General features: G+C 39.0%; 1 protein-coding gene across 5 annotated transcripts in view; it reads right to left on the bottom strand.

The window, feature by feature from the left end:
- SPIDR (scaffold protein involved in DNA repair) overlaps positions 1-26524 on the bottom strand; it is a 194785-nt gene that overhangs the window by 41698 nt on the left and 126563 nt on the right. For all 5 annotated transcript variants that reach the window (XR_009208127.1, XM_040070770.2, XM_040070780.2 and 2 more), the window contains exon 10: positions 24740-24990. Coding sequence is in view for 4 of the 5 variants with exons in the window: in XM_040070770.2 (XP_039926704.1) it covers positions 24740-24990 (251 nt within the window). In the remaining variant the exon portion in view is untranslated. The remainder of the gene's footprint in view (positions 1-24739; positions 24991-26524) is intronic.

Here is a 26524-nt window from a genome sequence, read left to right on the forward strand (position 1 = left end):
CATTATCACTAATTTTAATTTCAAAATTGCAACAGGCATGAACCATATTTAAGCTGGTTAATAGGTTCCTTTAATGTCAGTCCCACAAAATATAAAATGCTCCACACGCAGAACTAGATTTTGATTTTTTTTCAATTTGTATGGAAGTTTAATTCATCACAAACATTCTTTTCTTTACCAAAAAGTTATTTATCCACAGCACACACAAAAATTTATGTTCTCATAGTACAAAAAAATGTGGTATCATTTTTAACCATATGATTTGGGATGAAACACCAAAGGCACATTTAATTTTATCCTACAGTGGTTTAATTTGAATTCATAACTCTGTCTTTCCCCATTAATTTCCCCCTTCTCCCCAATCTACTATACTACATGCGCTTTTCGCTATGGCATATACTGACCTTTGCACACCTACTGAACCCAAATTTCAGTCTGAGGTATCAGTGAAAGATTCCCAGCACTCTTCATTTTTTTATTCCACACATGGACACTGGCTTTAATCCTACAGCTGGTGTGTTAATATGTTAAAACCCTTATATTACAGTATAGTCTCTGTATATTTAATATTATAATTTTAAATTATTATTAAATTGCTATTATTAAGTGGTAGGAGCTGGGACCAATCGACTTTGTAAATACAGGTATGTGAACAACATTCAATTGATGAAGTGGCAAGAACATTTTGTAGAAGTCATTTACGGTTCCTTAGTAGGCAACACTGTTTTCTAGCTAAAAACGACCAGTTAACAAAAGAATCTGGTGAGTAGGGTAGGAAAAGAAAGTGAACAGAAGTTCTTTCTGTTTCACATGAACAAGTCAACAACAGAGGAAGAGAAATCTCAAGGCAGGAATGCAGATTTGCCTTGGGAACTCTGGGTAACTTCTCTAGCGTCAGCGCTTGTAAACCTTAGTAAGAAAGCAAGCATCTACCAGGTGCCACAGGGAAACACTGAAATTATTCCAAAATGAGGTCATAGAAACAACTCATCATTTCCAAACAACTGCTGCAACAACTAGATAGAGGGTGCTGGTGCTGGCCTGGAAGGACACACTCTTGGGAAAAGCACTGTCCTCACCACCCGTATTTTCACCTACCTGAAGGACAACAGGGACAATTCATCTACTTCAACAGCACCTACAAGGTGTTATTTATTCAGGTTTAGAGACACACAAATGGAAGCTAGTGTTATAACTGCTATGTTATGATAATTATCACAATGATCCTCTTCTTCTACTGACTCAGTTTATTAAAGCTGCCAGAAAAGATTGCCTAACTGTGACCACTGCTTAGGAGTTAAGAAGCGGTTCAAACTTGGGGTGTTTGCAGTTGCAGAACGGGTTGCACCATTTCAGAACACAGCGGGTGAAATGGAATAAGGGGGGAATGCATCCTTTGAATATTAAATGGTTCCTAGTTTTCTTACCTGCAGAGTGATTTGAGTGGCATTAAATTGAAAAACAATTAAATCATCAGTATTTTCAAAATAAGTTATCCGAAGCCTACACTGGGCAAAAATAAAATACCAGGTGTTTTATTTGTTACAACGCACAAAAATAGCTTGGAATCTTATCGCAGCTGCACACAAAGTGATGCTCCCAGAAAGTAAGAATATTATTTTTCACACTGCAGCAGCATTTTCATGTACAGTAAGAAATTTCCACACAAGCTTTGCACCTCAACAGGTTTTAGTTAGAAGTTTTCCTGAAATACAGCCCTGACAAAAGGAGAAGCCAAGGAATGCTTTTTCTTTGTCTTTCCAAGTCCTTCCCAACACCTCTGCTTAATCCAATCAAATTACAATGATCTGTGATGAGATCAGTTTGCAGCCAGAATGCCATGTGAAAAGAAAGAGCATCTACTATCTCTGATGACTTAAGGCCGCCGCATTAATCTAAGTAAAACTGCTCAAAGAAAACAGAAATCAGACTTTGAAATGCTCAGGGTCAGAATACTTGGTCTGCTTAGAAACAAAAAAATGAACTTCTATCTTCTACTTGCTTTGTGTAAGACTGTTGTATTAAAAGATTGAAATTTAACATAGGCAATCTCAGGACACGGGAAACTTTTTACATTGTTTTCAAATTTCTAGCTGAGTAATGAAAGAAATATTAACATCTCCACCTACACTTCCCCACAAACTAAACTTTTTAATGACTAGATTTAGCTAAGAAAATATTCAGCTTCTTATGGTGTGGATTTGAGTGCTCTGTAGATTTCAAAATAATTTTTGTCTTCTGCAACTTGATATTATGTCCACTGAAGGATTTTTCTGTAAAATCATAAAATTCTGTGTTTTTCATGATGTACAAGAACAGTGAAATTTTAAATGAAACATTTTTCCTTATGCAAATGTAGATGCATATACACATCCATGGAGGAAAAAAAATATATCCACATACGTACTCAACTTTCAGACTTGAAATCACTATTTTCTAGGTGGTATCAACAACGAGGTTAGAATCCACAAACTCAAAATTCCACAGATTTAGCATCCACAAACTAAAAAACCAGTTTCATGTCAGAAAGTAGGAAACCAGATGAAGGTTTTTCTGCCCTACACCACTGATTCAATGGTTTTAAGCTGTCCCCTCTCCGCCCTCATAACTGTGATGGCAAAACCAAGTTGAGACAGCACGATAGATCAGGGAATTGATTTGTCTTAAAAAACAAATTTCAGATGCAAAAATGAAGTTATTTACCTGCAGTACTACATTCAGCTCTGGAGTTTTCAGGACAGGAAAGACATGAGATCTGTTGGAGCAGCTCCATAGGAGGACTACAAAAATGACCAGAGGGCTGGAGCACCTCTCCTATGAACACAGGCTGCTGAGACAATTGGGATTGATCAGTCTGGGGAAGAGAAGACTCTGGGAAGACCTTATTGCCTTTTAATATTTAAAGGGAGCTTATAAGAAAGATGGGGACAAATTTTCAGTTGGTTTTGTTGTGATAGGAAAAGGGGTAATGGTTTTAAATTAAAAGAGTTAAAAGAGAGGGTAGATTCAGACCCGATATATGGAAGACTTTTTTTTTTTTTTTTCTTTTTTTTTTCTTTTTTTAATGAGGTTGGTGAAACACTGCAACAGGTTTTCCATGCACGTGGCAGATGCCACACACCTGGAAAAAATTCAGATCAGGTTGGATGAGGTTCTGAAACACCTTGTCTAGTTGAGTATGTCCTTGGTCAAGGCAGGGTGGTTGGACTAGATGGCCTTTAAAGGTCCCTTCAATCCAAACCATTTTATGATTCTGACTTTTTTTGGCATCAGTGTGCTGACTTAGCATCACAAACAGTTGTCCCAGCTCATCTGAATGGGCACCCTGGCATGTAGTGGCAAAAAGACAGCTCACTGGGGTGAGGAAATCTGGGGAGATAGACATGGAGTCAGATTAATTTCAAAGCAGATTAGAGAGAGAGAGAGAATAATTTGCATGGATTTCCCAATGAGAGATCACAGCTTTGTCACGCCCAAGATGAAGCATAAAAACAAATGGGCTTTCTGCCACTGGCTGAAGGTCCATCACAATCCTCCTGCCTCAAGCATTTGTCTTTTGGCTTGGTCTTGATGGAAATATTGGTCTGAATCCCCACAGATTGGGGGATTGTTATTCTTGCAAGAATAACACTTGTAAAAATAATTTTTACACAAAATATTTACACAAACGATAGCACACAATGTAACATTAGAAATAATACTGCATTTTAATTTTATAACTGAAACAGGAAAATTTAAAAATGCAAGCTTAACCTAGCAGGACCACCAGAAAAACTTCAAAATAATTGAAAGCCAGTCTAATGGAAAATCTGTTTAAAACCCTATAAAAAGTTTACTTTTTTGCTTATTTTAAAGTCCATTTAGTCTTTTCAGTTTGCCAATGTGCATTTACAACAGTACACTACAAAAACACACAAACACATAGTCTAATTTCCCCAATAGAATCAGGTCACTAACACCAAATATGTAAAACAGTCTTCAAAAGTGAAGCTCAGGCTTTCAAACACAAATTTCAATCTGTGTCCAACTGCCAACTATACTTCTGACTCATATATTTTCTCATGTACTCCGTGTAGTTTGCTGAATTTATTCAACTTACCTAAAGCTTCAAATGTGGATACCATTTAATGGTCCACTTTAGTGATTTTCTATTTTACTTGTAAATCAGTTTTATTTTAAAAAATGGTTTCAAGATCCTTCAGTGACATCTGCAACTCTTGAAATACACCGGAGTGAAAAATTATTATGTTCAAATGGATATATTCACATTAGCATTTCTTTTTCTTGGACTGAGGCAGACCAGCTGGTAAATAAGACTGTTACAAACATTTTTTCCTTTGGTTTCCTTCGTAGTTGCAGGAATTAATTTTTTTTTTTTTTTTTAAATAGTACCTATTACAAGGAGACAGTGACAAACCCAGCAAAATTTCTTGCTGATATAAAGGGAGGGAGAAAAAAAAATAAAAGAAATCATGTTTGCTGTTTTAAAAGAACTAAATGGATATAAACTGTCAGACTCTGGGTCATCATTAAGCACAGGCCAGAGCATTGGCACGAATGACCGTGTTGTGAAGCCTACAAGCTTTATTTGGTTTTTAGTTCACATTCCTGTAGAGTGAGACATTCTTAATTTGGGAGAGCCACGGGTAAACATTTAGGGGAAAAAATTATTAAATATTTCCTTTCACAAAGGTAGCAGGAAAAATAAAAATAAAAACAACTCGCACAAAATTATAAAGGTGGTCTTTAACTATCAAAATTCAGCAAAGCAAATCAGGTATCTATGCTCCTTTCTGGCAGGCACTGGGGATTTTACTGTTGAGAGACCAATCTTCCCTCTACCGTTTACCATTCACAAGATCCTACTACATTCATTTTCAGATTGGAATAGTATTATCCATATGTGAAATGGATATCCAAATAGTACAGTCCATCATATGGAGGTGATAGTAATTTATGTACACTCGCACCTAGATTTAGCATTACAGAAGAAGTGAAAATACTTACCAGATAACGGTACTTATTACACCGCCTGATGTAATATATAACTACTGATCACTTCCCAAACCTCCCACTGAACTCCAGTAGCCTTTGAGAGCTGTTTGTTGCAATTCAGTTTATGAGACAATATTGTAAATGTTCTTATTCCAAAGAACTCTTGGAATGATGAAGACATCTGAATATTTTCTTTCTAAATATGAAACATGTTCTGCTTGCAGAAGATTTCAGATTTTTAAACAAATATAAAGCACAGTTTATTCACCCCAGTGAAAGGAGACATCCTGTAGAGGAGTATGAGGCTTGAGTGGACACTGCAATTTCTGCTGGCTTTAGCCCTTGGCACTACGACTCATTTATCTAAGTCTGAGAAATCCACAGGAACACCTAGGAACGTGTACCAGATGTGTTTGGATCAGTGTGTACAGGGAGCTGAACCTTATTCCAACTCTACAAGCAGGAACATGCTGGCCTGACTGTACATGGACCAGGGATATCAAAGCTCTCTTCCTCCTCCGGCCAAGTAAGATACAAACTTTCTCTAGAGAAAATTCAATGGCAGGCACACCAGCCCTGCTGCACTATAAACTTCATGTGATTTTTAGCTACTGAAAATACAGAAGATTGCCTCCTCTTCCTTGTACCTATAAAAGGATGCGTGGCTCCTGGCCTCTTAGGAAAGGTGTTCCGTCCCTGATCCCTCACTAATTGTCAAGACCAAAGTCCAAAGACTTCGCACTAACTGGGCGAATCTTGGAAAGCAACCTGGTATCTCCTTCCAGTCAGTGTGAAAAGATGAGGTTGATTTTCAAAATTTTATCACGACTGTGGTAATGCCAAGGTTTTCTTAGTAATTCCAGTACTTGATCCAATTTCCTACAAACTCCCCAATGTAGCTCAAAAATAATCTGGGGCACCATCAGTGTAACAAAACCTTGGGTGTGTGTTTTCCTGAAATGTCATGCAGACATCTAGAAGAGTTCTCTTTCTGGTACCACCTTAATGGTGTCACACCAGAAAAGGAAAAGTCAGTCACAATAAAGCAAATTTTGCTTCTCAGATGTCCAATGGAACAATACACCAAAGATTAAACCTTCCAAAGGAACAGGCAACAGATATTTAGCAGAATTAGTTTCACAGCACTGTGTGTCACCACAGTTATGCATAAAGATGTCATAGAGCTTGGCCTTTGAGGAGAGAACAAAACAATTGAAAAACAGGACTGACAGAAGGAGAATAAACTACTTTTTCCTGGGAACTGTGCTATGCTAAATAACTGAACCTTCTTGAAAAGCCTCCAGTATCATACTTCTTTGACTGTTCACTAGTTAACCTCCATGCTTGTTAGAGAAACTAGGAGTATTTATCATCTGATATTATTAGTCATGTGACTTCAAACATTAATCATATTTGTTAAAAAAAAGTTGGTATAGTAATTGCAGCTTCTTACTCATCAGGGATAAAATGCTGCCTTCCACTTCAGTTTATTGAAAATTTCAGGACTATGTTAACTGCTGCCTAATATATCTAAAATATAGTCAAATGAAGCAATTTTTTAAAAATTAAAAGACTATTTGTATGTAGCTTATTATACTTTTCTAAGAAACAATAACAGGGTAAAATGCCCTAACAAAGCATCAAGACATTATGACATGGTAAAAGAGATAATCCTACCTGATTGCCACACCTTTTAAAATTATGTATAAGGAGTCTTTTGTTCCCTGGTTTTTGGAATGTCAAGCAACTCATAAATAATAATCTGGACCTAAATAAACACACGCTAGTTAAAAATCCCATATTTATTTAAAGCATTAAATGAATCATTACTTGAAGTATTCAAATGGCAGTATCTTTCCTCAGTTTCTTACCTAACCTCTTTTATAAAGGCAACCTAAGACTATACCAATAAGCCAATGGCCAATTTTTCTCAATCTGTTTAAAACATTCGCCAGACAGTTTTAAATACCATCAGAAATGCTTAACATTATTATATTATGCTAACTTAAAGTAAGAAGCTATCTGTAAGTCTTTTTAAAGTAGGAGAAACACAATTAGCAGGATTTTTAAAGTATTCCCTTAGTGTAATGACCTCAATTCCTGTGTTTTGTCATTCTATCAGTAACATCAAGCTTTTTCAGCAGATCTACAAGAAACAAAAATATGTAGAAAGTAAAAAGACTCTGATAATACAATCAAGACTTAAAAACCCTTACAATGTTAAAGAGCGTTTCCTGGGGTTTTTTAATAAGAGAAAAGTATCTTCACATGGGGTTCACTTCTCCCCTTCATTTGTAACATACCCAGATAAGCTTAAAATGTTCTTTTATTCAAGAGAGGGTTCAGTTACTTCTTAAGAATTGCTTACTCTTTGAAAGCCAGTGGTTTGTATCAGCTTAAGAGAGTCACAGGGAGAGATATGTTTTTAAAGTGGGAAAATTCCAGCAACCCACAGACTTGAGCAATGAAGGTGCATACGACCTCTAAGAGAGTAGATGATGGACAAAAAGGAAACAGGGCCAAATCTTGGATCAATCCACTATGGAAAAATGGCTAAATTGATGTTTGAAGGATTTTTTGACAAGGATGGCAATGTCCAACTGCCCCCTCCCTCCAGTCCCCTTAAATAATAGATAGTTGCACTCAACCAAAACCACCTTTGTTTAAACATACAGTTGCTCCTACCCTCCCTCATTATCTGGTCAGAATTAATGATTATCTGATTAATTAATTGTTACTCAATTACTACTTAATCTAATCCCCATCAACCAACCCTAGGCACACCTTCACAACCACAATAAATAAGATGAATGTTCATCTCCTCCTCTTCTTTTCCCACATCTCCTTCCTATTGTTCCTTTCCCACTCCCCCCAGATTAAGACATTCAGGGATTTATTTTCCTGTATGAGATCCAAGAACTAGAGTGCTCTCTGTACATTTTCCCCACAGGGTGAAGTGGAGATGCTGGTCCCAAGCCCACCCTCTGGTCTCACCTTAGGGTGTGTGTCAGTGACTCCTGCAGTGCTGCAGTTCTAGCAGAACTCCTTAAAAACTGGTCCCACATTGCCCAACAGTCCTTGACTCTCTTCCCTTCTCCAATGCTACATTTTGGGGTTCCAATTTCTCAGCTCTGCTTTCCGAGAAGAACCTCCATAGCCCAGCTCACTTTAATTGTTCAGAGAAAATTTTATTCACCCTGAATGAACAAACTACTTTAAATGTAAAACAATCTAAAGAAATACAAATTCCTGAATAAAATTCTAGTCACTGTACTGCCCTACTCCACATGCTCTGCAACTGGTCTATACCGTATGCCAAAATGATTTGTATATACTATTGACATTTTTCATGTTCCCCACAATGTTTGGAACACCACACAGCACAAGAAGATAAGATCATTTATGTAAGCAAAATATGACCTTACAAGTGTGTAAATCCCTTATGTGCGTATGCAGGAGAAATAGCTACGAGTACCAGTACTATTTGTATGTGTAATTATTTGCTTTACATGGCACATCAATTCTGCAAACAAATAGTAACTATTTAGCAATATTCATCTCTTTCTATTGTATAACACAGAGCAGGGGAGAGAGACAGAGACAGGTAAGAATTTAAAGTCCATTAATAAATATATACTAACTGCATACTAGCATAGATGTCAAGTTTGTGGCATGAAAACAGAAATTCATGGCTGATAAAATAGAAGAAAATGGAAAGAATAGCCTCATCCAAAAAAAAATCAAAAGTGCAACAGGCTATGCAGTTCCAGGAAAAAAAACATGGGCCTAGAAAGAGGAAACACAGAGTTTATATGTATCATTCATTCATATAAACATATATATATATATAAGCCCCCACACACCCCAAGTTGTGTACTTGTGGAATTTTTTTTTTATAGTTCACAACCAGATATAGATAAAACTTACTAAACCTTCCTGTTTTAGAATCTGAAGGTGATAAGGTTAAGTACTCTGAAATCAACAGATGACACATTCAGTTTTCAGTACATATATATATTTTGCAGAAATCCGGTATTACATCTCTTGACTATTTTGCACCCGTGCCTCTCAACGCATGGTTAAAGGATGTCTGTTTGTATGAGCAGGCCCAGAGCTTGAGCAGGCCGGTCCTGTTTGAATCAGGGGACATTTGAGTCCCAATGCGGGGTAAAAAAAGAGCAATTGTGTCAGCCCCAGGTCCGGCTACAGGTGAGTGCCACCCACCTGTTGCTTCACACATATGGAAAGTATGATGTGATGCCCTCGCAGAGGGAGATGGAACAGTGTGGTTTATGCCCTGTTTGGGCTTGGGAACAGTTTTACTTCAGCTCTCCGTCCTACATCTTGAAATATTTCCTGCTTGGTGCGGCACGAACCTCTCAGGCTGGAGGAGGAAAGTCTATCCTTTATCTCTCCCCCTCCTCCCTTTCCAACCCCAACTGTTTCCATGGTAGAGCCAGCTGTAGCCACTGCCAAAGAAAACAAGTCATTTTCCCACCTCGAGGGCATTCCCCTCTGAACATCAAACGTCTACAGCAAACAATGGAGTTGAAACAGCTTTGCAAATAAAAGGTCACAAGAATTTTTCATAGTGGAAAATATCAGGCTACCTACAGGCAGGGGTTGCATCCAGCTCACAAACACTACACACGCTTTCAAACACACTTCACCGTGAGCTGAACTAGTCTTTGCTGAGACATTGCATGGTCCCAGTGATGTAACTTGAATTCATTCTCCCTCAAGCTATTTTGTAATCACCTTAATTGTCAGGTCTTAAAAAGAAGAGATTTTTAGTTCTTTGGGAAGGGAGCGCATTTACACGCAGTAAGAAGCCGAGCAAAGTGTAGGGCGTTCTGAAATGGCAGGTCACACACTAAAGCAGCGCACAATGTAGGGGAAAGGAGAAAGGGCATGTGCTACTGGAGAGCTTCAGGGAGAGGAGCAGAGCATGTGATAAGCTGTTGAGGGAGCTGCGCTTTGCAAGCTCTAGCCAAAGGACAAATGAGCAATGCAGAGAGCCCCCGGCTGCCAGAAGCTACTGAACCCACACTAGAGGCCTCCATGGAGACTTGGCAGCATGGGGTTCAGCAACAGCAGGAGCCACATGTTCTCTGAGCTCCTGCTCTGTGCTTGCACACACACTCAGCCCTGTCAGCACAGCAGTCTCCCATGGGGTCACGTTTCCCCATGGCCACCCTGGTCCCCACCCAAACGTCCCCTCTGCTCCACTCCGCTGCAGCACGGGCACTCCTGCCTTCTCCACAAGCACATTCTGGTGGTCTTCCTGCCCTCCCATCTCTCAGAAGCAGAGGGGTTTGTCAGGAAGTGTGTGATACCCACTGCTAAGAAGATGAATAGAGAACTCAGTGCCTAGACCAAGAGCAGAAGATGAAAGGTAATTCAAGAAATCATTTGGTGGGCAAAATACTGGACAAGATATCACTGAAAAAAGTTTCTGTTACTAATCCCTAGCTATACTAAAATTCCTTCAGCTGAGCATAATAAAATAGTTTTACTGTGGGAAATTACCAGTTTAAATGGGCACCCCATGTATTTGGCATTCATTTCCTCCAGAATTCTGCATACAGGTAAGCCTCAGCAAAGAGGGAAACTCTAATTATCTGCATTTTTCTGCATTGCTGGGGCAGGAGAGGAAGGGAGTGGCAGGCATGGATTGAAGGTTCTGAATTTTCAGAATTAATTACGTTGAAAACGAAAATTAAAACGGTCATAATTTCATAATAAAAACGGCTTGCTTTGGATTTCTTTTTAATTTTCCCACTTCCCTACTGGATATTTTAGCAGACACAAGCCAGGAGAGCCAGTGACTAGAAGAGTAGTTGAGCACTTGCTCATTAAAGGAATTAACCCTGCACATCTTTCACAAATCACCATCCTGCCAACTCCCATGGGAAGCTGCCCAACAAGACCATCACTCTCACTTACTGCCTACAGCTTCTCCCAAGATTTCAACACCTTTTTGTACATTCATGCTTGACCTAAAGTGCCCAGTACAGAAATGCTCCTCCAAACTTGCCCTCCCTCCTCCTTCCTCACATGGAAAAGACTGGTCAGCCAACATTTTCTTCACAATAGGATGGAGAAAACCTGTGAATCTGACTAATAGCCAGAAGAGACTCATACTAGAAGTACTGGTGAGAACAAAACATCTGAGTTTTTAGATTTTAAATGTGTGTGATTGAGAAAATGGGACTTAAATGGTGAGGGAAACTGGTAGTTAGAGGTCACTGATAACTGGGCATGGAGGACAAAGGGAATAGTTCAGACATCGTCTCTCATTGGTATATATAACGTTTCTATTTGACAGTTTTCAGTGTTCAACCATAAAGTTACAATTGGTTTATAGACACTGTAACTTTTATCTTGGCAGAGACCATCAATTCAGAGTAATCTGAAATCTTAACTCAGCACTTCCAAATAAAAAAATGTCACTGGTAAATAGACCATATGAATATTTTTTTTTCTCTGTTTTTCCCTAAGACATGTATTCCAGCTACTACGGAATGTCTAGAAACCTTAACCAGGTTCACGCCCCATCACACTGGGCACAAGACATGCAGCAGTTTGCTTAGACTGCTCACATGTTATTAGCAAATTTCAGCAGATGGATTGAACAAACGTGTGTGTGTGTGTGTGTGTGTGTGCATGTGAAGAACAATAGGCCATGTAGATAATCTACAGAAATCACTATTCATTTTTTCTGTTGTCTTATCTTTATTGCAGTGAGTTGTACTGTGTATGGAAGGATTTTGAAAACACACCAACAAGGTCTCCAATTCCAATGCCTCCTTAAAGCTCTGTCTTCTTCAGCATCCATTCCATTTGTATGCCTTAACCCCAACACAATTTCTTTTTATCAAGCAGGCAAAACAATTATTTCTCAGATATTAAATACACTAACATAATACAGACTCATACAGAGAGAGGAAATATGCATTAAACATTTTGCAAAGGGGCCAAAAAAGGGAGTTTCTGGCAATTACTCAGCATAAGGAGTAAGGTATATGGTGAATAGATTAGATTAAATTAGTAGTTGTCAACCCAGTACTGCCTGATGACATAAATTACGGATTTATCTCTCTCTTATCCATGCCTCCCACATATCATGTGCCTCATTAGGATCCTATGGACAGAACACACAAGAAAAAGACCATCCTCAAGCAATCAGAAAAATCCATCCAAAAAATAAGTGAAAAATCTGCCAGATTTAGTAAAAATTATTTCACTTCATCACAGGACTTAATTATGTACTATCCTAAGACTATCATGGCATTTGAAGACTGGGAAAATCCATGCTGTAACCAGGTGCCTTGCCATGGGTAAAAATGTCTCCTTGCCCTCAAATACATGTTCTTTGCATGTTGGAAAAACCAGCCATATATTAAAACCAAAAATTGAAGACAACTGGCAACTGATTCAGGGAAAGGACTGGGCAGTCCAGATTTAACTGTGTTAAATTCGGCTGGGTTCAGTTAGATGACACAAAAGTATGAACTTTGAGAAAGCTCTAGAAACACCTTTGCCAAATGTTTGGAGGACAAAGACATTGTTTTTTAAGCTGCACGGTCTATACAGCATCTGTTACAATCATCTGTGACCACAACACCCAAAGCTAGCAGCACGGCACTGGTTGTCCCAGCCACCCTTGTGGGAAAACTTGGTTGGGTAAAACTGCTTTTCCCAATTATCCACATTCCTTCAACTAAGTTCTTGCACAGAGGTTTTTATTTCAGTCACAAGAGAATGAGGAACAAATGAGCAAGGACCCTGAATGGCTGAACAGTAAGTCCAAAACAAGCCCAAGGGCCAGCATGTGATGACATCGAATAGGTCATTTCCTTCTGCATAAAAAACCCTAATGCTTGGGAAGCATTTAGTAGAATAGTAAAAATGAACAAAAATGTTTTGTATCAGATCACACCAAACAAGTTTCCAGTAGATTTAACGAATGCTGCAAAACATCCCAGCACAATTTTGCTGGTTTGCATTACAAGGAAGAATGTGAGCACATCAAAGCTTGATTTTGCCGAGTAAGAAATAATTCTTCTGGTGCTCAAAAGACCAGCTGACTTTGAAATTAGAACGAAGTGAGCCTTGACCACATTCGTAAAGGCAAAAGAGAACCGAATCACAGACACGATCTGTAGGGAAGTCTAGATACTGCCGACACATGTTTTCCCACCTTTATTTTGAGGTTAAGGCTGTAGGCATTGAACACGCATAATTCATGAGCTGCGCTTCCACAGCCTCATACAGGGCTTTCAAGAGCCTGTCACATTCTTCTCAAGTGGATCATTAAGGGTGGTGTACCTAAATGGATGGGTGGAGGAAATTTATCTGAACAGAAGATTAGAAGTGATTCAATTTTGGGAGATAACCCGACTTTTTGTCTTGGTAAGACTATAGTTTAACCATGTGAGTTGCCACTGGCATGTGGGGCTACTTAGCAGTTTCACACACAGATTCTGTTGTGCAGATGAAAAAGAATAGTACTATAAAGCTTCTTTTTGTGAACCGTAAAGGTATATTTCTGACGTGATGTAATCAACGCTTTCATGAGGTTAGGCTTTAAGAGGCAGACAAAGCTTTTTACAATGAATTTTTTGAATTCCCCTCGACTGGAACGAGTTCATCACTGACAACTGGTGGGACTGTGACAAAGACAAGAGGAGTGGAAATTCATGCTGAGATCGTTTTACAATGGCGAAGGAATCTTTTATCTCTGTAAAACACACTGCAAATAGCGGCAAAAGACGTGGGAAGAAGCGGAGTAGAGATGATGGTCTCCAGTACAATCTACTTTTTGAAGAAGAAAACTACTTGAGAGGGAAGTCAGTGCTGAAACTTTCCATTCCAAAGCTTTAACTATTAGCAGGACTAAAGTATCTGTGAGAAAGCACTAAGTTCATTCCACACCTTCTACAAAAATGCAAAGCAGAGCACAGATAAAATTTCCTGCTTTTTTTTCAGGTATGTCTGCGATTGCCTGGATGAATGGAGGTGTCAGAATTGTAAGGGGAACACTGAGACCGACTAGGAAAGGAAATTGTCTTATTAATGTAAATACCAGAGACCACGGTGCTTGTCATGCTGGAGCTCTAAAAACAAAACATCTCCTGCCTTCCTCATTCTCTGTTTCACAGTTGCTTTTGTTATTTGTTTTTAAACACCCTCCTGACTAACTAGCTTCCAGAAGAAGAGGGGGAAAAGAATCATAAAAGCAAAAACTGGGAGAAACCAGAGAAGGGTAGCTGAGCCATCAATTTCCATAGCCCAAACCCTTAGGTCCAATTCACTCTGTGCTACTGCCAGCCACTTACATCATTCATAGCAAAAACTTTTAACAGTCCAAACTGGTGCGTTCAAGACTTGCAGGAATACTGCTTATTCACAACATATCCTAAAAGCTAAGCACCAAATAATTTTAACATCTGCATAGCTGCAGAGCATTATTTAAATAGAACAGCTCTTAAGCAAGCAATACACCATTTAAAGATGCGAACCTCAGCCTTTGCTACACTAAAAGTTTTTATACAAAATCCTCTTGGATCCTGGCAAACTTGCTTGTTAGAAAGGTGCAAGCTGTTTTTATATATATATATATATATATATATATATATATATATGTCTCCTATGTCAGTGCAAACAACCTTCATGTTTTTTTTATATATATATATATATATATCCTATGTCAGTGCAAACAACCTTCATGTAAACACGCAGCCGGGAGCACCATGAGTAACAACTCTGTTTCCATCAGAAGCCCTTTATCCTGCGTAAGAGGTCTGCAGGCTAATAGATGTCCTAGGCTAATGCTAACTAGCTACAGCTGGCTCGCAGCTATAAAAAGCATTAATGAAAACATAAATACTAACTTCTCCACTTCCCTCAGCCCGTACGTCAGGGCTGCGCAAAGGCACGGCTTTCCAAGAGGTCTGTGTGAATGAACGGGCTGCTCTGAACCAGCTCGCTCTGGTTCTCCCGGGTTTGTTTACTGAACAGCGTGTGCAGAGACGCACTGGGGGATGCAGGGGGAGAGACACGCCACGTGTGCCCTCCCGCAACCCCGAGCCGTGGGCTTCCAGGCAAGGCTTGGGTAAAGGCAGGAAATATCTGCTCACCAAGGGACAGACCCACGGACAGAAAAGTGTCAGTCTGCACTGATGCTGAGCGCAGCTCGACTCTACCGTGTGTCCCTGTGTTCTGCTGTAATGTCACTTTGCTGCGCTCTGTCACTGATTCAGTTATAATAAATAACGTGGGCAGCGACATACACGGAGCTGAGGAACAACACTTAATACCTGGGAGTTCTGCATGCTCTCAAAACTCGCTACAGTACTTACATTTTTATTGTGCCAAATACAAAACTAAATTGCAGGGGGGGAAATGAAAGAGACAGGTTTATCCAGGACATATAGAGAAAAGGAAAAAAAGCATATATTTCTACTCCATGGAACTAAGGGCTGGGAATTGAGACTAAAACATCAGGATACTGAAGTATGACAACAATCAGAAATTTTTCTCAACCCACACTGTGCACACACAAAATCTTCGTTATTATTTGACTATTGGACTGTTTATCTGCTCTGTTAAAATGGTTTTATCATGAAAGCAGTTACTTTGCCACCATCTGCTTCTATGGATTTCAGCAGGTGACCTCAGACAGAGACAAACCCTTCAGGTGTTTTCCAGGGAGGCCAGGCATGTTGGCTTTCTATCCAATATGCTAGGCTAACCACAAGCCTGAATCAATAAGAATCAAACTTAGCTTTTATTTTTCATTTTTATGATGGAAATCCATTTATATGCAAAGTTGATCAGGAAATTTGGGATTCTTCATCGAAAATGTTTAGGAAAGTTTACCCAAAAGTACATTTATCTCAAAAAACCAAAAACTATCTTATTTCCAAATATCATGATTCTTCTTTCTCATGATTTTGTTCAATGCATGACTTTTTAATTTCTTCTGATTTGCACTACACAAATAGCAACTGCACCCAGGCAGATCATCCCCAAAAACAGCTCCTAAGTATCCAAGAGGGATCAAACAAATCACAGAACGCAACCCATTTGTCTACTCAGCAGTTTCCTAAATCTAGCATACAGATGTTATCCAATGAGGTGTAACCCTTGAAAGCATTTAAAAAGAAATTATCCGATTTCAATTCGTTGATTTGATGAAGTTGCAACTCCTAAACCAGAAGTGACACCTCTTTTTGCTTTGAATTCTCACCCCTCTTGTACATACAAGCTGATTTCCAACTGATTTCTTAAAAATCCACAACCTTAGTAGAACCCGTCCCACTTGCGCTGTTGAGACATAAACAGCCTGAGAGACCCTGATTCTCCTAACTGTTCATACATCCACTTCAAATACCTTTATTCTCAGGATGTTATTGCTATGATTCTCCCTCAAACCCTGGCAGTCCAAATAATAAAGGTGACTCAGATACACAGAAGCACCAAGGTGTAGATGAGCTCCTAACCCAGATAGTTTTAATCATGACTAAACAGCCCAAGCTGCACCAAGAAAGCTCTGGCAGTTTTCAGCTCCCTTGGAAAGGAAATATCCACTTACCATTAAATTAAATAGAAATAAAGATTTAAAAACACTTTTGGAAAGATTAGGCACTGAGTGTCTTTGCTAACATTGTCTTCCACTTCCCACTTACATTATGTTAATACAGCCAGCTAATTTATAGCTCCATATTGAAGATGTGACATAACTTGTTCCAACTGAATTAATTTCCTTGCACATTTCTCCTCATGTCAAACAGAATGTACAAATTTTGGCACTTGTTCAGAGGCAGTGGAAAATGCATAATCCCATTGTTACAGGACAAAGACAAGAACATCTGTAGTTGTCATGACTGGATCATATTTGAATTCAATAGTGGGGAAAGCTGCTGCCTCAGAGAGGAAATCCACAGCTTCCAGAACACCAGGTCATTCACAGCTCCATCCAACCCGGTTCTGAACTCTTCCAGGGAGGGGTCATCCACAATCTTTCTGGGCAACCTGTTTCAGTGTCTCAGCACCCTTACAGTAAAGAATTTTCCCCTAATATCTAATCTAAACCCACGCTCCTTCAGTTTAAGGTCATTCTCCCTCGCCCTATCGCCACATGCCCTTGTAAAAAGTCCCTCTTCAAGCTTCCTGCAAGGCCTCTTTATGTCCTGGAAGGCTGCTCTAAGTTCTTCCCCGGAGCTTTCTCTTCTACAGGCTGAACAGCCCCAGCTCCCTCAGCCTGCCAAATGTGAAACCCCTCTGCAGTACACCTTGTGTTCACTCCTGGCCTCAGGCACATGTAAAGCACGCTGTCCAGAGGAGTCCACACTGCAGTCACACACACACCTCCAAACAAGTATCTAAATTCAGCGTGTTACAAAAGCATTTTGAACATATATCAGGCAGCATGTATCAGTTAAATAATCCCTAAGCGTTTTGAACATATATCAGGCAGCATGTATCAGTTAAATAATCCCTTTTTTTTTTCTCACCGTAGGACTAAAATTAAAAAAATAACTAAATCTCTCCTGACTGCCAACCCACTCAAGCCTTACACTGTGAACTGTAATACACAGTAAGTTCATCCCAGGCCTTTGCTCACCACTTGTCCCATTTGAGGAGCATGTTCTTCCCCAAACCCCGTGAAGTGCCCTTTAGTCAAAGAGGGAGTTGAAGCATTAACTGAAATGAGTTTGAGGATTTCAGCACAGCAGATCCCTGCTCAGTGTGATGCTGCTGACTGCCTTTGGCTGTGAGAAATGGAACAAAACCAGCAGCCACCAGTAGGGACTGGCACGTGAACATAAGATAATCTTGTTACATTTATAACTTACATACCAATTTTAAACCACAGTGCTTACTGAAAGAACTAATTGTCTTCTCTGAGGAGCTTTGTTTTGTTTGCATTGTTTGCTGTATCTTCATCTTTTGCATTGCGTAAAAGAAAGTGTGGAAGAGCTTAAAAATTAATGTCCAAGCCTATGTTTCAGCAATATTGTCCCTTTCAAAGTCTGTCTAAATTAATAGAGTGTACCCCATAATCTGCACAGAACTGTGTAACCCTGATTCTTTGAGACTCAAAACCTTCTTTTCTGCAAAAGAGTACGTTTGTAATACTTTCCAAGGAGTATTGGTCTGTTATATGGAAGAGAAGCTTTTACAAAGCTGATGGTAGAAATTTATTTCTAAGAATCTTCCATTTTGGAAAATTATTATTACATAAAGTTTGTGCTGATGTTTTTCTGCATGGGCACTACCTCGGCAGTTACTTAAGGTTGCATACAAAGACTGTTTACCTGGCCAAGTGGCAAAGAAATTCCGTGCAATATTCAGGTGGTTAAATTTCTCTCCCAACTGCTGGATCACCTCCATCCAGGCATTTACAACATTTATCACTGCTCAAGGTTCTTGCCTTTGGGTGTGATGGTAGAAGGAAAACAAATTCCAGAGACACAATCTGGCTTTTACAAAGGTTTCTGAGAGCTTCAGCACAACTTCAACACTTTCTGCAGGAAGCTGTATACTCAGTGAAATGCAGAGGTGTAAAACACACGTGGAAGATTTCTGTTCTCAGTTCCATCAACCACGTAACTTTCAGAGATACAAAAGTTCAGGGGGAAGGTCAAAGCCAAGGGTAAGGTTCCATACCTTTTATGTAGGCCATCTTAGAATAATTCTTGACAAATAACAGGTGCTGGAAAATTACTATTCCTGTTTGAAACCACCCAGTGTAAAACAGCACATACTTTGATTGTGGCTCCAGGGCTGGCAAATTATGTTTTCAAATTGTTTGCTTTTTTCTCCCTAGACTGCTCTCTACTATAGGATAATGTACAGGGACCACATTACTCCTCCCATCCTCACCACTTACACCATTTGGTCCCTCCAAAACAACCAATTGAGTGCATATAGCCATGAAGCAAAGGGCAGTGGGAAATGAAGTGTTCAGGTGCAATAAAGCTTCCCCAGCTTCCTAAGGCCCTGCATGTGACCGTGGTATGGTTACAAAGGTAAATGGTGGGAAACACACTCTACATAATGATGCTTCTAGACCGCTCACCTGTCTCTCTGTGCTACTCAGGTAGCTACAATTTCTCCATCATGGGAAATACATCAGTTAGTAGAGCTATTCCTCCTTCTTGACAAAAAAAAAAAGGCTTGGGGTGTGTCTGACTGCCTTCTGTGAGCACACGGGTGCCTTACTGATCAGCCTAAGCACTTGTGTATGGAGGAAATAAAGCAAGCAGTGTCTCCTTTTTGCTAGGTGCATATAGGAGCCTGCACACACAGTATTGGCCATCTAATAGTTTGTTCCTGTTCCTTTCCTTCCCAAGGAGACTGAATCCCTGTCACACTTGTGGTCTGTGCTGGCTATCATCTTCTTGAGCCTCTTTTCTGTACCAGCAGTTTTTATCACCGCCCTGACATATTTTCGAACAAAAACAAATTGTTTAATTGCCTATTCCCAGCACAGGGACGAAAAACGCTGGTGTACATTGAGGAGTCCTTTTTCTTTATTATTTGTACAGAGTATATCAGATAACAGTGCTTTCACCTTGCCCTTGGACAGAATAAGATTATGTAAATATTTAGCACTGAAAAATAAACAGCAATGTCAAATTAACAAATTGTTGTACTATGGTGGCACTGGAAGTAGCCCAAGTTCCATCTAGTTGTCTGCAGCATCAGCAGGGAAAACAGACTTTCAGGGCTATCCAGACAGCAGCCTGGGGAAGCTAGTTTTAACTACACAAGACAATTTAAAGTATTAGTTGGACAGTGTGATACTGAAGCTGTTTTTCCAACAGTCTTTTGTCCTTACTCTCTGTTTTGGTGGCTCCAGTTTGAGAATTACAAATAGAGCAGGGTGGAGGCAAAAGGGAAAAATCCAAGTGTCAGGGAATCTTTACTATGAGTAAAAAAAAAAACAACAACAAAAAAACCCCAACAACCACCCCCCCCCCCAAAGAAAAAAAAGAGAGAGACTTCAAAGCAGAAGCCAGTTACTAGAGCTTGAACCACAGCTATTAGGACAACTATTATAAGTCTGTCAAGTAGCAATTAGACTACTTTGCAAGAATATTAAGAGCACGGTATCTTTACTTCTGAGAAGGATTTGAAAAGGGGAAAAATAGAGAAACCTTTTAGTTTATGGACTACTCTCTATTGCATTTCAGTTACTTATTTCCTGTTTATTTTCCACTTGAAAAATCACATCCCAGAAACATAATGTATTTTTTTTAAACTTGCATTTATGACCATTCCATTTAAAATGTTTTGTTGAAAAAAAAAAAGGCAAAAAAACAAATGGAATGCTGTAAACAGATTTAAGTCAGCCACAAAAAACATTCTGACAGATGTTAGCATCTGTGAACATGGATCTTTCATGACAATCCTTTCCAATCTGGTCTCTTTTCAAATAAGAATACCTCCAGAGTATTTTATGTTGTTGTTGTTTTTGATTTCGATATGCTTTATAAAACTTGAGGTAGGTTTTCCATACCAGAGGGACAACTTTTCAATGTATTAATCCATCTCCTTGGAATGCTAGTTGCAGCATTGGACATTCCACTTTTAGTTGTGCATGTTGCCAGACAGGTTAACCCATTGACTAGATTTGTGTTAAGATAAACAGCAACGACCACTGGATGAAGAAAAAGAGGGGGGAAAAGCAAATCCAGCCAAGAAATTAATTAGTTCTAGAGGATTATCACTTGCCAATAGAACAGTTTTACAAAGAACTACATACGAACAGACTACTCAGAAACTTGCAACAACTTGCTAGACCACAATGAATTACAGCAACTATCATGTTTCTTCGGGCCTGCTCAGAAAGAGAAATGTGATTTTCCTCCCTTCTGTTTCTTCCAGCCACTCAAACAAATCCTCAGCTCTTCTAAATATTTTGCTCCCCAAGGGTCCTGCTTGCATGGTGGCAGACCTTTCCACTGCTCTACGATCTGGCAAATGGAAAACAAAATAAAGGGCAAAACTGAAGGAACTACGGTTGACTAGTGCAAGAGATGCAGATCACACTAATTTTTAAAGTAAATGTATGGTCTCTCTTTTGTTCTTGGAATAGAAAGCTACAGCTGGCTTTGTTCAGGTAGGAAATAGGTCGAAACATGCCAAGAGAAGTGAATGGAAAATTTGTGAGGTCACCCACAGATTTTAAAGTGTGGATTCACAGCTACAGCTAGCATTATTTCCCACCAGCAGTGGTTAGTTCTTCCTTCATGACAACACCCTTTTCTGTCCAGCCTCCTCACACAAATCCTCTGAGTGCTCTGACCAGTTTAACTGCCTAATAGTCCTAAAAATACATCTATTTTAGTTACACTGACAACCACACAACCAGCCCCGTCCTTTAAGGCACAAAACTGACCAGCTCTATTTTTTACTAAACTCACGTGGCCTGCTCAAAACAAACAGATACTGGCAGGAGCAAAATCCAAATGATACACTGCTTTATCCCAGGAACACAAAGTACAAGGCCGATGCAGTGAGTCAGACACCTCTGCGCCAGTGAGCTCCTCAGGTCGACAGGAGTCTCTTTGGGATCTTCACACTTGTAAGCCAGGACATTTTCAAAAAAGAATCAAAACAATGGGGTTTAGAGAAACATGTGCTGTGTCACTAACAAAAGTATCTCTCTGCCATCAGAGGGGAAAAGGCAGCAAAAAGTATGCCAGGAATGCTGAAAATGGGCAGACAGTCACAGCGAGTCGTATTATCTTCTTTTTTTTTTTTTCCCCCCCAAGAAACTCCTTCAGCATGAAAAGTCCATTTGCAAGAGCAGTTAGTTATGGGGGAAAAGGCAAATATTTCAACAATAATACAGGGAATGTGGATCCAATTTACAGAGAACAGAAGCTGGAGAACTCGTCAGTCTCTGCAAAGATTTCTCAGCATCCTTGGAAAATGCTTTGAATATTTCAGCTGAGCAAACTCCAACCCTTCCAACATATCCCTCTGTCTATCAGTAAAAGGCCATATTCCACACATGTATTTATGAACAATAAATGCTAAATGCATATAGGCAGCCCTATAGTTTCTATGTTTCACAAGTGTTAGTTTTAATCAGTTAAATTCATCCATTTCCTTACAATCAAAATAGAGGTTTCTCCCACAGTTTGCCACTCTCTAACTAGAAACTGGTTGCCTTGAACCAAATGCATCACTTCCCCTACTCCACATTTAATTTCACGCTTCTTTGCAGCTTATTATTGTGGTTTTTATGCTTCCCTATGACAACAGCATCTAGGTTATTATGGAGTGCTACAAAAGAAGGTATGCAATAGAACAGCTGGTTTAAAAAACTAATCAATTAAGCATTAATCTACCTTGATATCTAATTAGAAATTTTTGTTTATGTAACAATGAATAATCCAACCCATCTTGCCTCATAAAATACAAACCTTGTTTTCTGGGCAGTTTTACTTCGCAGAAAGAAGTTTAAAAAGGAAAAAATAGGGGTTTTTAGTTATTAAAAAATTAGCCATTGGTTGGTTCAAAGGACTGCCAGAAGGCATTGGACCCTTTTGTTCACTATCAGGTGACAGACATTTTTGGTAGAGAAGTCTCATGTGGATGTTTATCAGCCATGGAAATAGCAGCCGATAAAGCAGCAAGAGGTGTTTTTCATTCCTCAATCTGCAAAAGAAGTGTTCATTCTCCTCTTCGCAAACTAGAAAGTGGGTTGATTTTTTTGATTCGGGATCCAAAACACAGTCTGCTAGCTGTGAACAACAACAAACAAGCTGTTTTCTGAGCTGAAACATCTAGGAAAATTGAGGAACTTTTTAAGAGACCAGTTTAACGACTGCACATGAGAATACCCAGCTACCGCATGCACACAGAAGCAACAAGCTCTCATTTTTTATTTCATTTTAATTTCATGTTTGACATAAGAATTGCAATCTGAGATTTCTGTTTTCTTTCACCCCATTCCTGTGAAGGGTGTGGGCTCCGGCAGGTTAACTACCTTAAAATGTGAGACTGCAAGTTGAGTGTACTTTTGGTTAAGAGCTGGAAATGAAAAAATCAGGTTGAATGACAGTCTGTCAACTGCCCTGACATTTGATCAAATGTAGCCCTCTGGAAAAAAATCTACATGGAGGAGTACTGTCCTCAAAACCACGTATTGATATGGGCTGGTAAAGTACTTTTCCCCTTACTTTTAAAAAATATATATATGTTGTACTAAGTATGAATTAAATACAAAGCAAAGAGTCCAGAGATGTATCAATTACTTTTTAAAAAATAATGTTCAGTGTAACTATTATATGTAAAAGTACTCCTAAAAATGCTGGGGACAAGGCTGTTGATAATTACTTTCCTGTGGGTGATGATCAAGATTGTATTTTAGGAAAGAATAATCTTCCTAAGTGCCTTGTGGAGGAATTTGATTGATCAATGAGCGCTGTAAATTACTCAGAGGCTTACAAGGTAGCAAGAATTGAGAGAATTCTAGTATTTCAAAAGCTCAAGAAGAAGGACCATTGAGGACACCACTATCCACCTGCAGAGTGGCTTAGAGGAACTCAAATTCTTCAAAACTCTGAAGGAACCTTTCAAAGCCTATTGCAAATTACCTCTGGAGGGCTCTCAATAGAACCTGTTAAACTAATTGCACATCTCCATTCAAGTCCCAAACTGCAGGAAGAAATGTTTACTTATATCCTGAAAAGCTGAACTTAGAACCTTAATAAAAGTTCTTCCACTATAACTCACTTTAATGATCTTCCCGAGTGGAAAAAAACCCAAAATCTGATACATCTCACCTTTCAAAATTTTAAGCCAGCTTGAACCCAAAGTTAGTGCAAAACCAAAGGAAGAAAATGCAATAACACACACAGCTATCTCAGGCCCAGGGCTGCTGAGAAGGACTGAAATCAGTCTTTAGTCTCAAACCTTGAGGATCACAAAAGCAGAAGGAAAGAATTCAGTGGTTCAGTATTGGTCAGAAAGGAATACGGTTTGCCATATCTTTTATATTTAAGAAAACAAGGTCCAATTCTCAATTCCCTCCACTGTAAACACAACAGTGTTAGGATCCAAAGACTAAAACAACTGGTCGAAAGCTGTATGTTCCATGAGGTTTGCGTGTAATTCTTCTGCACCGCTGGTTATGTTTTGACACCACAACACTTTTTACTGCAGAGGAATCTGAACTGCTGTGGCCTCCAGATTTTCAGAAGTCAACAGGATCTTTTTCCAGTGACTTCACAAGCATACACCTATTTTTTCCTAATAGCATCTTTGCAAAATCCTCATTATAGAAAAGCCTTTCATTTATGTGTCTCTCTATGTATTTCTTTCTTTCAAAAGACCATTACACGAGGATAACTTACTAGCAGAGCATACCAGAGACTGAAATAGGCAAACGGGATGTAACAACTGGTCTGTGAAACTCAAGGAACAGTATATGATGTTCTCAATTAACTTCTCATTAATTCATTTTCAATGTTTCTGTCATCTGTTGATGACATAAACCACAGACAGATCCTTCCCTTCTCTGGGCAGGACTACTTCTGTGTCACACTACACCTAATTAAAGAACTACACCACGCCCATCAACAGCCCCATGCCTTCCCTGCTGAGTGTGCTTCTTCCCCACAAGACAATGAGAATGACATTTCTGAACTCACTCCTCTTTGGTTTCTCATACACCAAAGCCTCAACAAAAAAAATTCCCATGCATCTTATTACTCACCTAACGTTTGATGGATCTGAATTCGTGATGGGTGTTGCACAAAGAGGCTTGTTTCCTTGAGTGTGGCTTCTGTACCCTTCTTTTGCTGGCAAACAGTACACCCTTTGGATAACGACTCGTACCTGCACTTCTCTCCATCCCACTGCTCCCTGGCTTTCCACCATTTCAAGCAGAGAATCATTAACAGCACTCAGTGCTGAGGGATGCTGTTTTGAATCACCGTTGTTATGGGTTTGTGGAGCACAGGGAACCTGGTGAAGGAAAACCCATTAAGAGAAACATTCCAGAGAACCTTGAAATGACGTAGAGCTAGAAAGGAAAATGCCATCATGAAAAATCAAGTTTCAAGTGCAAAATCAGTTTCAAAATACTTACTGCTCCTAAAGTAATTTACAGACTAGTGGCAAGTTATTTATTGTCTATTTTCGATAAACACTCAAGAGAGTTGCACACGTGGTGTGCTCCTGAATTTAACTGGTGCTCTGGACTGAGCTAACTCAACCCCTGAGAGATGAAGGTGACAACAGCAGGAAAATAGAACTGATATTAGCCCTTATGACTCCTCCTTGAATAGAGTTTTATTTTTACTTCTTTGATGTTCTGTTCTTGCCTCTTCTAAAAAAAAAAAACAACCAAAAACGTAAAATTCATCTCGAATGCTTCTGGACTTTCAAATAAATTTGGAAATGAACAGGTGTCTAGTTTTATAGCCTAGTAAGTTAGTCCTCACATTTCAATGGAAAATATTTCAGTATAAAAGAATTAGATGATTAATGAACAATACAAAACTTTTAAAGCAAAACCTTTATCTCTTCCCGACTTTCAAAACATATTTTATTAATAAAACCTTCCAAACTTGCAAAATAAATTTCATGAATACTACAGTTTGCCTTAATCTAAATGAATAATGTAATTTATCTCGATTTTAAAATAAATCTCTATCAATAAAGATTGTAAGCAAGCATAGACTAACATGGTAAATATATATAGGTCCCTTTGCAGCAGGAGCCAAATATATATTTTCACAATGAAAACTGTTTTTATAAAAAGCTGTGCACCAATAAAGGTTTTTGGAGTATCACCGACTTCACTGACTGTGCCGTAAGTATTATACACCAACAAAGAAGGAGAATTTGCAATATCTAAAAGAAAATTCTGGTACAACACTACCCTTTGTCTACAAAGGGGTTGCAATAAAACTTGTCTACCAAGTTTCAGATGAAGTGGTTTGTTTGTTAGGAGCCATGAGAGGAACAAGTAAATTGTTCTGGTTTTCAAATACCACAGTAGAAGCTTTTTACAAGTTAGAGCTGAAGCAAGGAAGGCGATTAGGATTTGATTTATGTAACTTTTTAATTCCCAGGCCTATAATGGGAATTATATATAAGGCAAACACAAAATGTTGACACTCATGGTTCTTCATACTTGAAGGGCCAAACTTCTCAAATAGTAAGAATCATTTATGTAGCCAATGTAAAGCTTTTACAAGAGCCTTACTTTCAGAAAGTGCTGGCACACAACGAAGAAAACAAATCTCTTAAAGTACCCCATCTTGTACAACCACAGCTACAGAAATGCAGAGTCAGTAGTCATTTTAATAAAAATAACGTCAAAATAGGAAGGAAAACAAACTGAAGAGGTGGGAATGGGGGATGATGTTATCAATGGATGTTTTAAAGAAAGGACAGGCTCAATAAGCAAATGATTAAGACAGGAATAGGAAAAAGGAATGTTTGTTTTAAATAGTATCTTGAGTGAGTTCGAAGAAAACATCTATTTTTTAGC

The sequence above is a fragment of the Hirundo rustica genome, chromosome 1, assembly GCF_015227805.2.
Source record: "Hirundo rustica isolate bHirRus1 chromosome 1, bHirRus1.pri.v3, whole genome shotgun sequence".
Taxonomy (NCBI): Eukaryota; Metazoa; Chordata; class Aves; order Passeriformes; family Hirundinidae; genus Hirundo; species Hirundo rustica.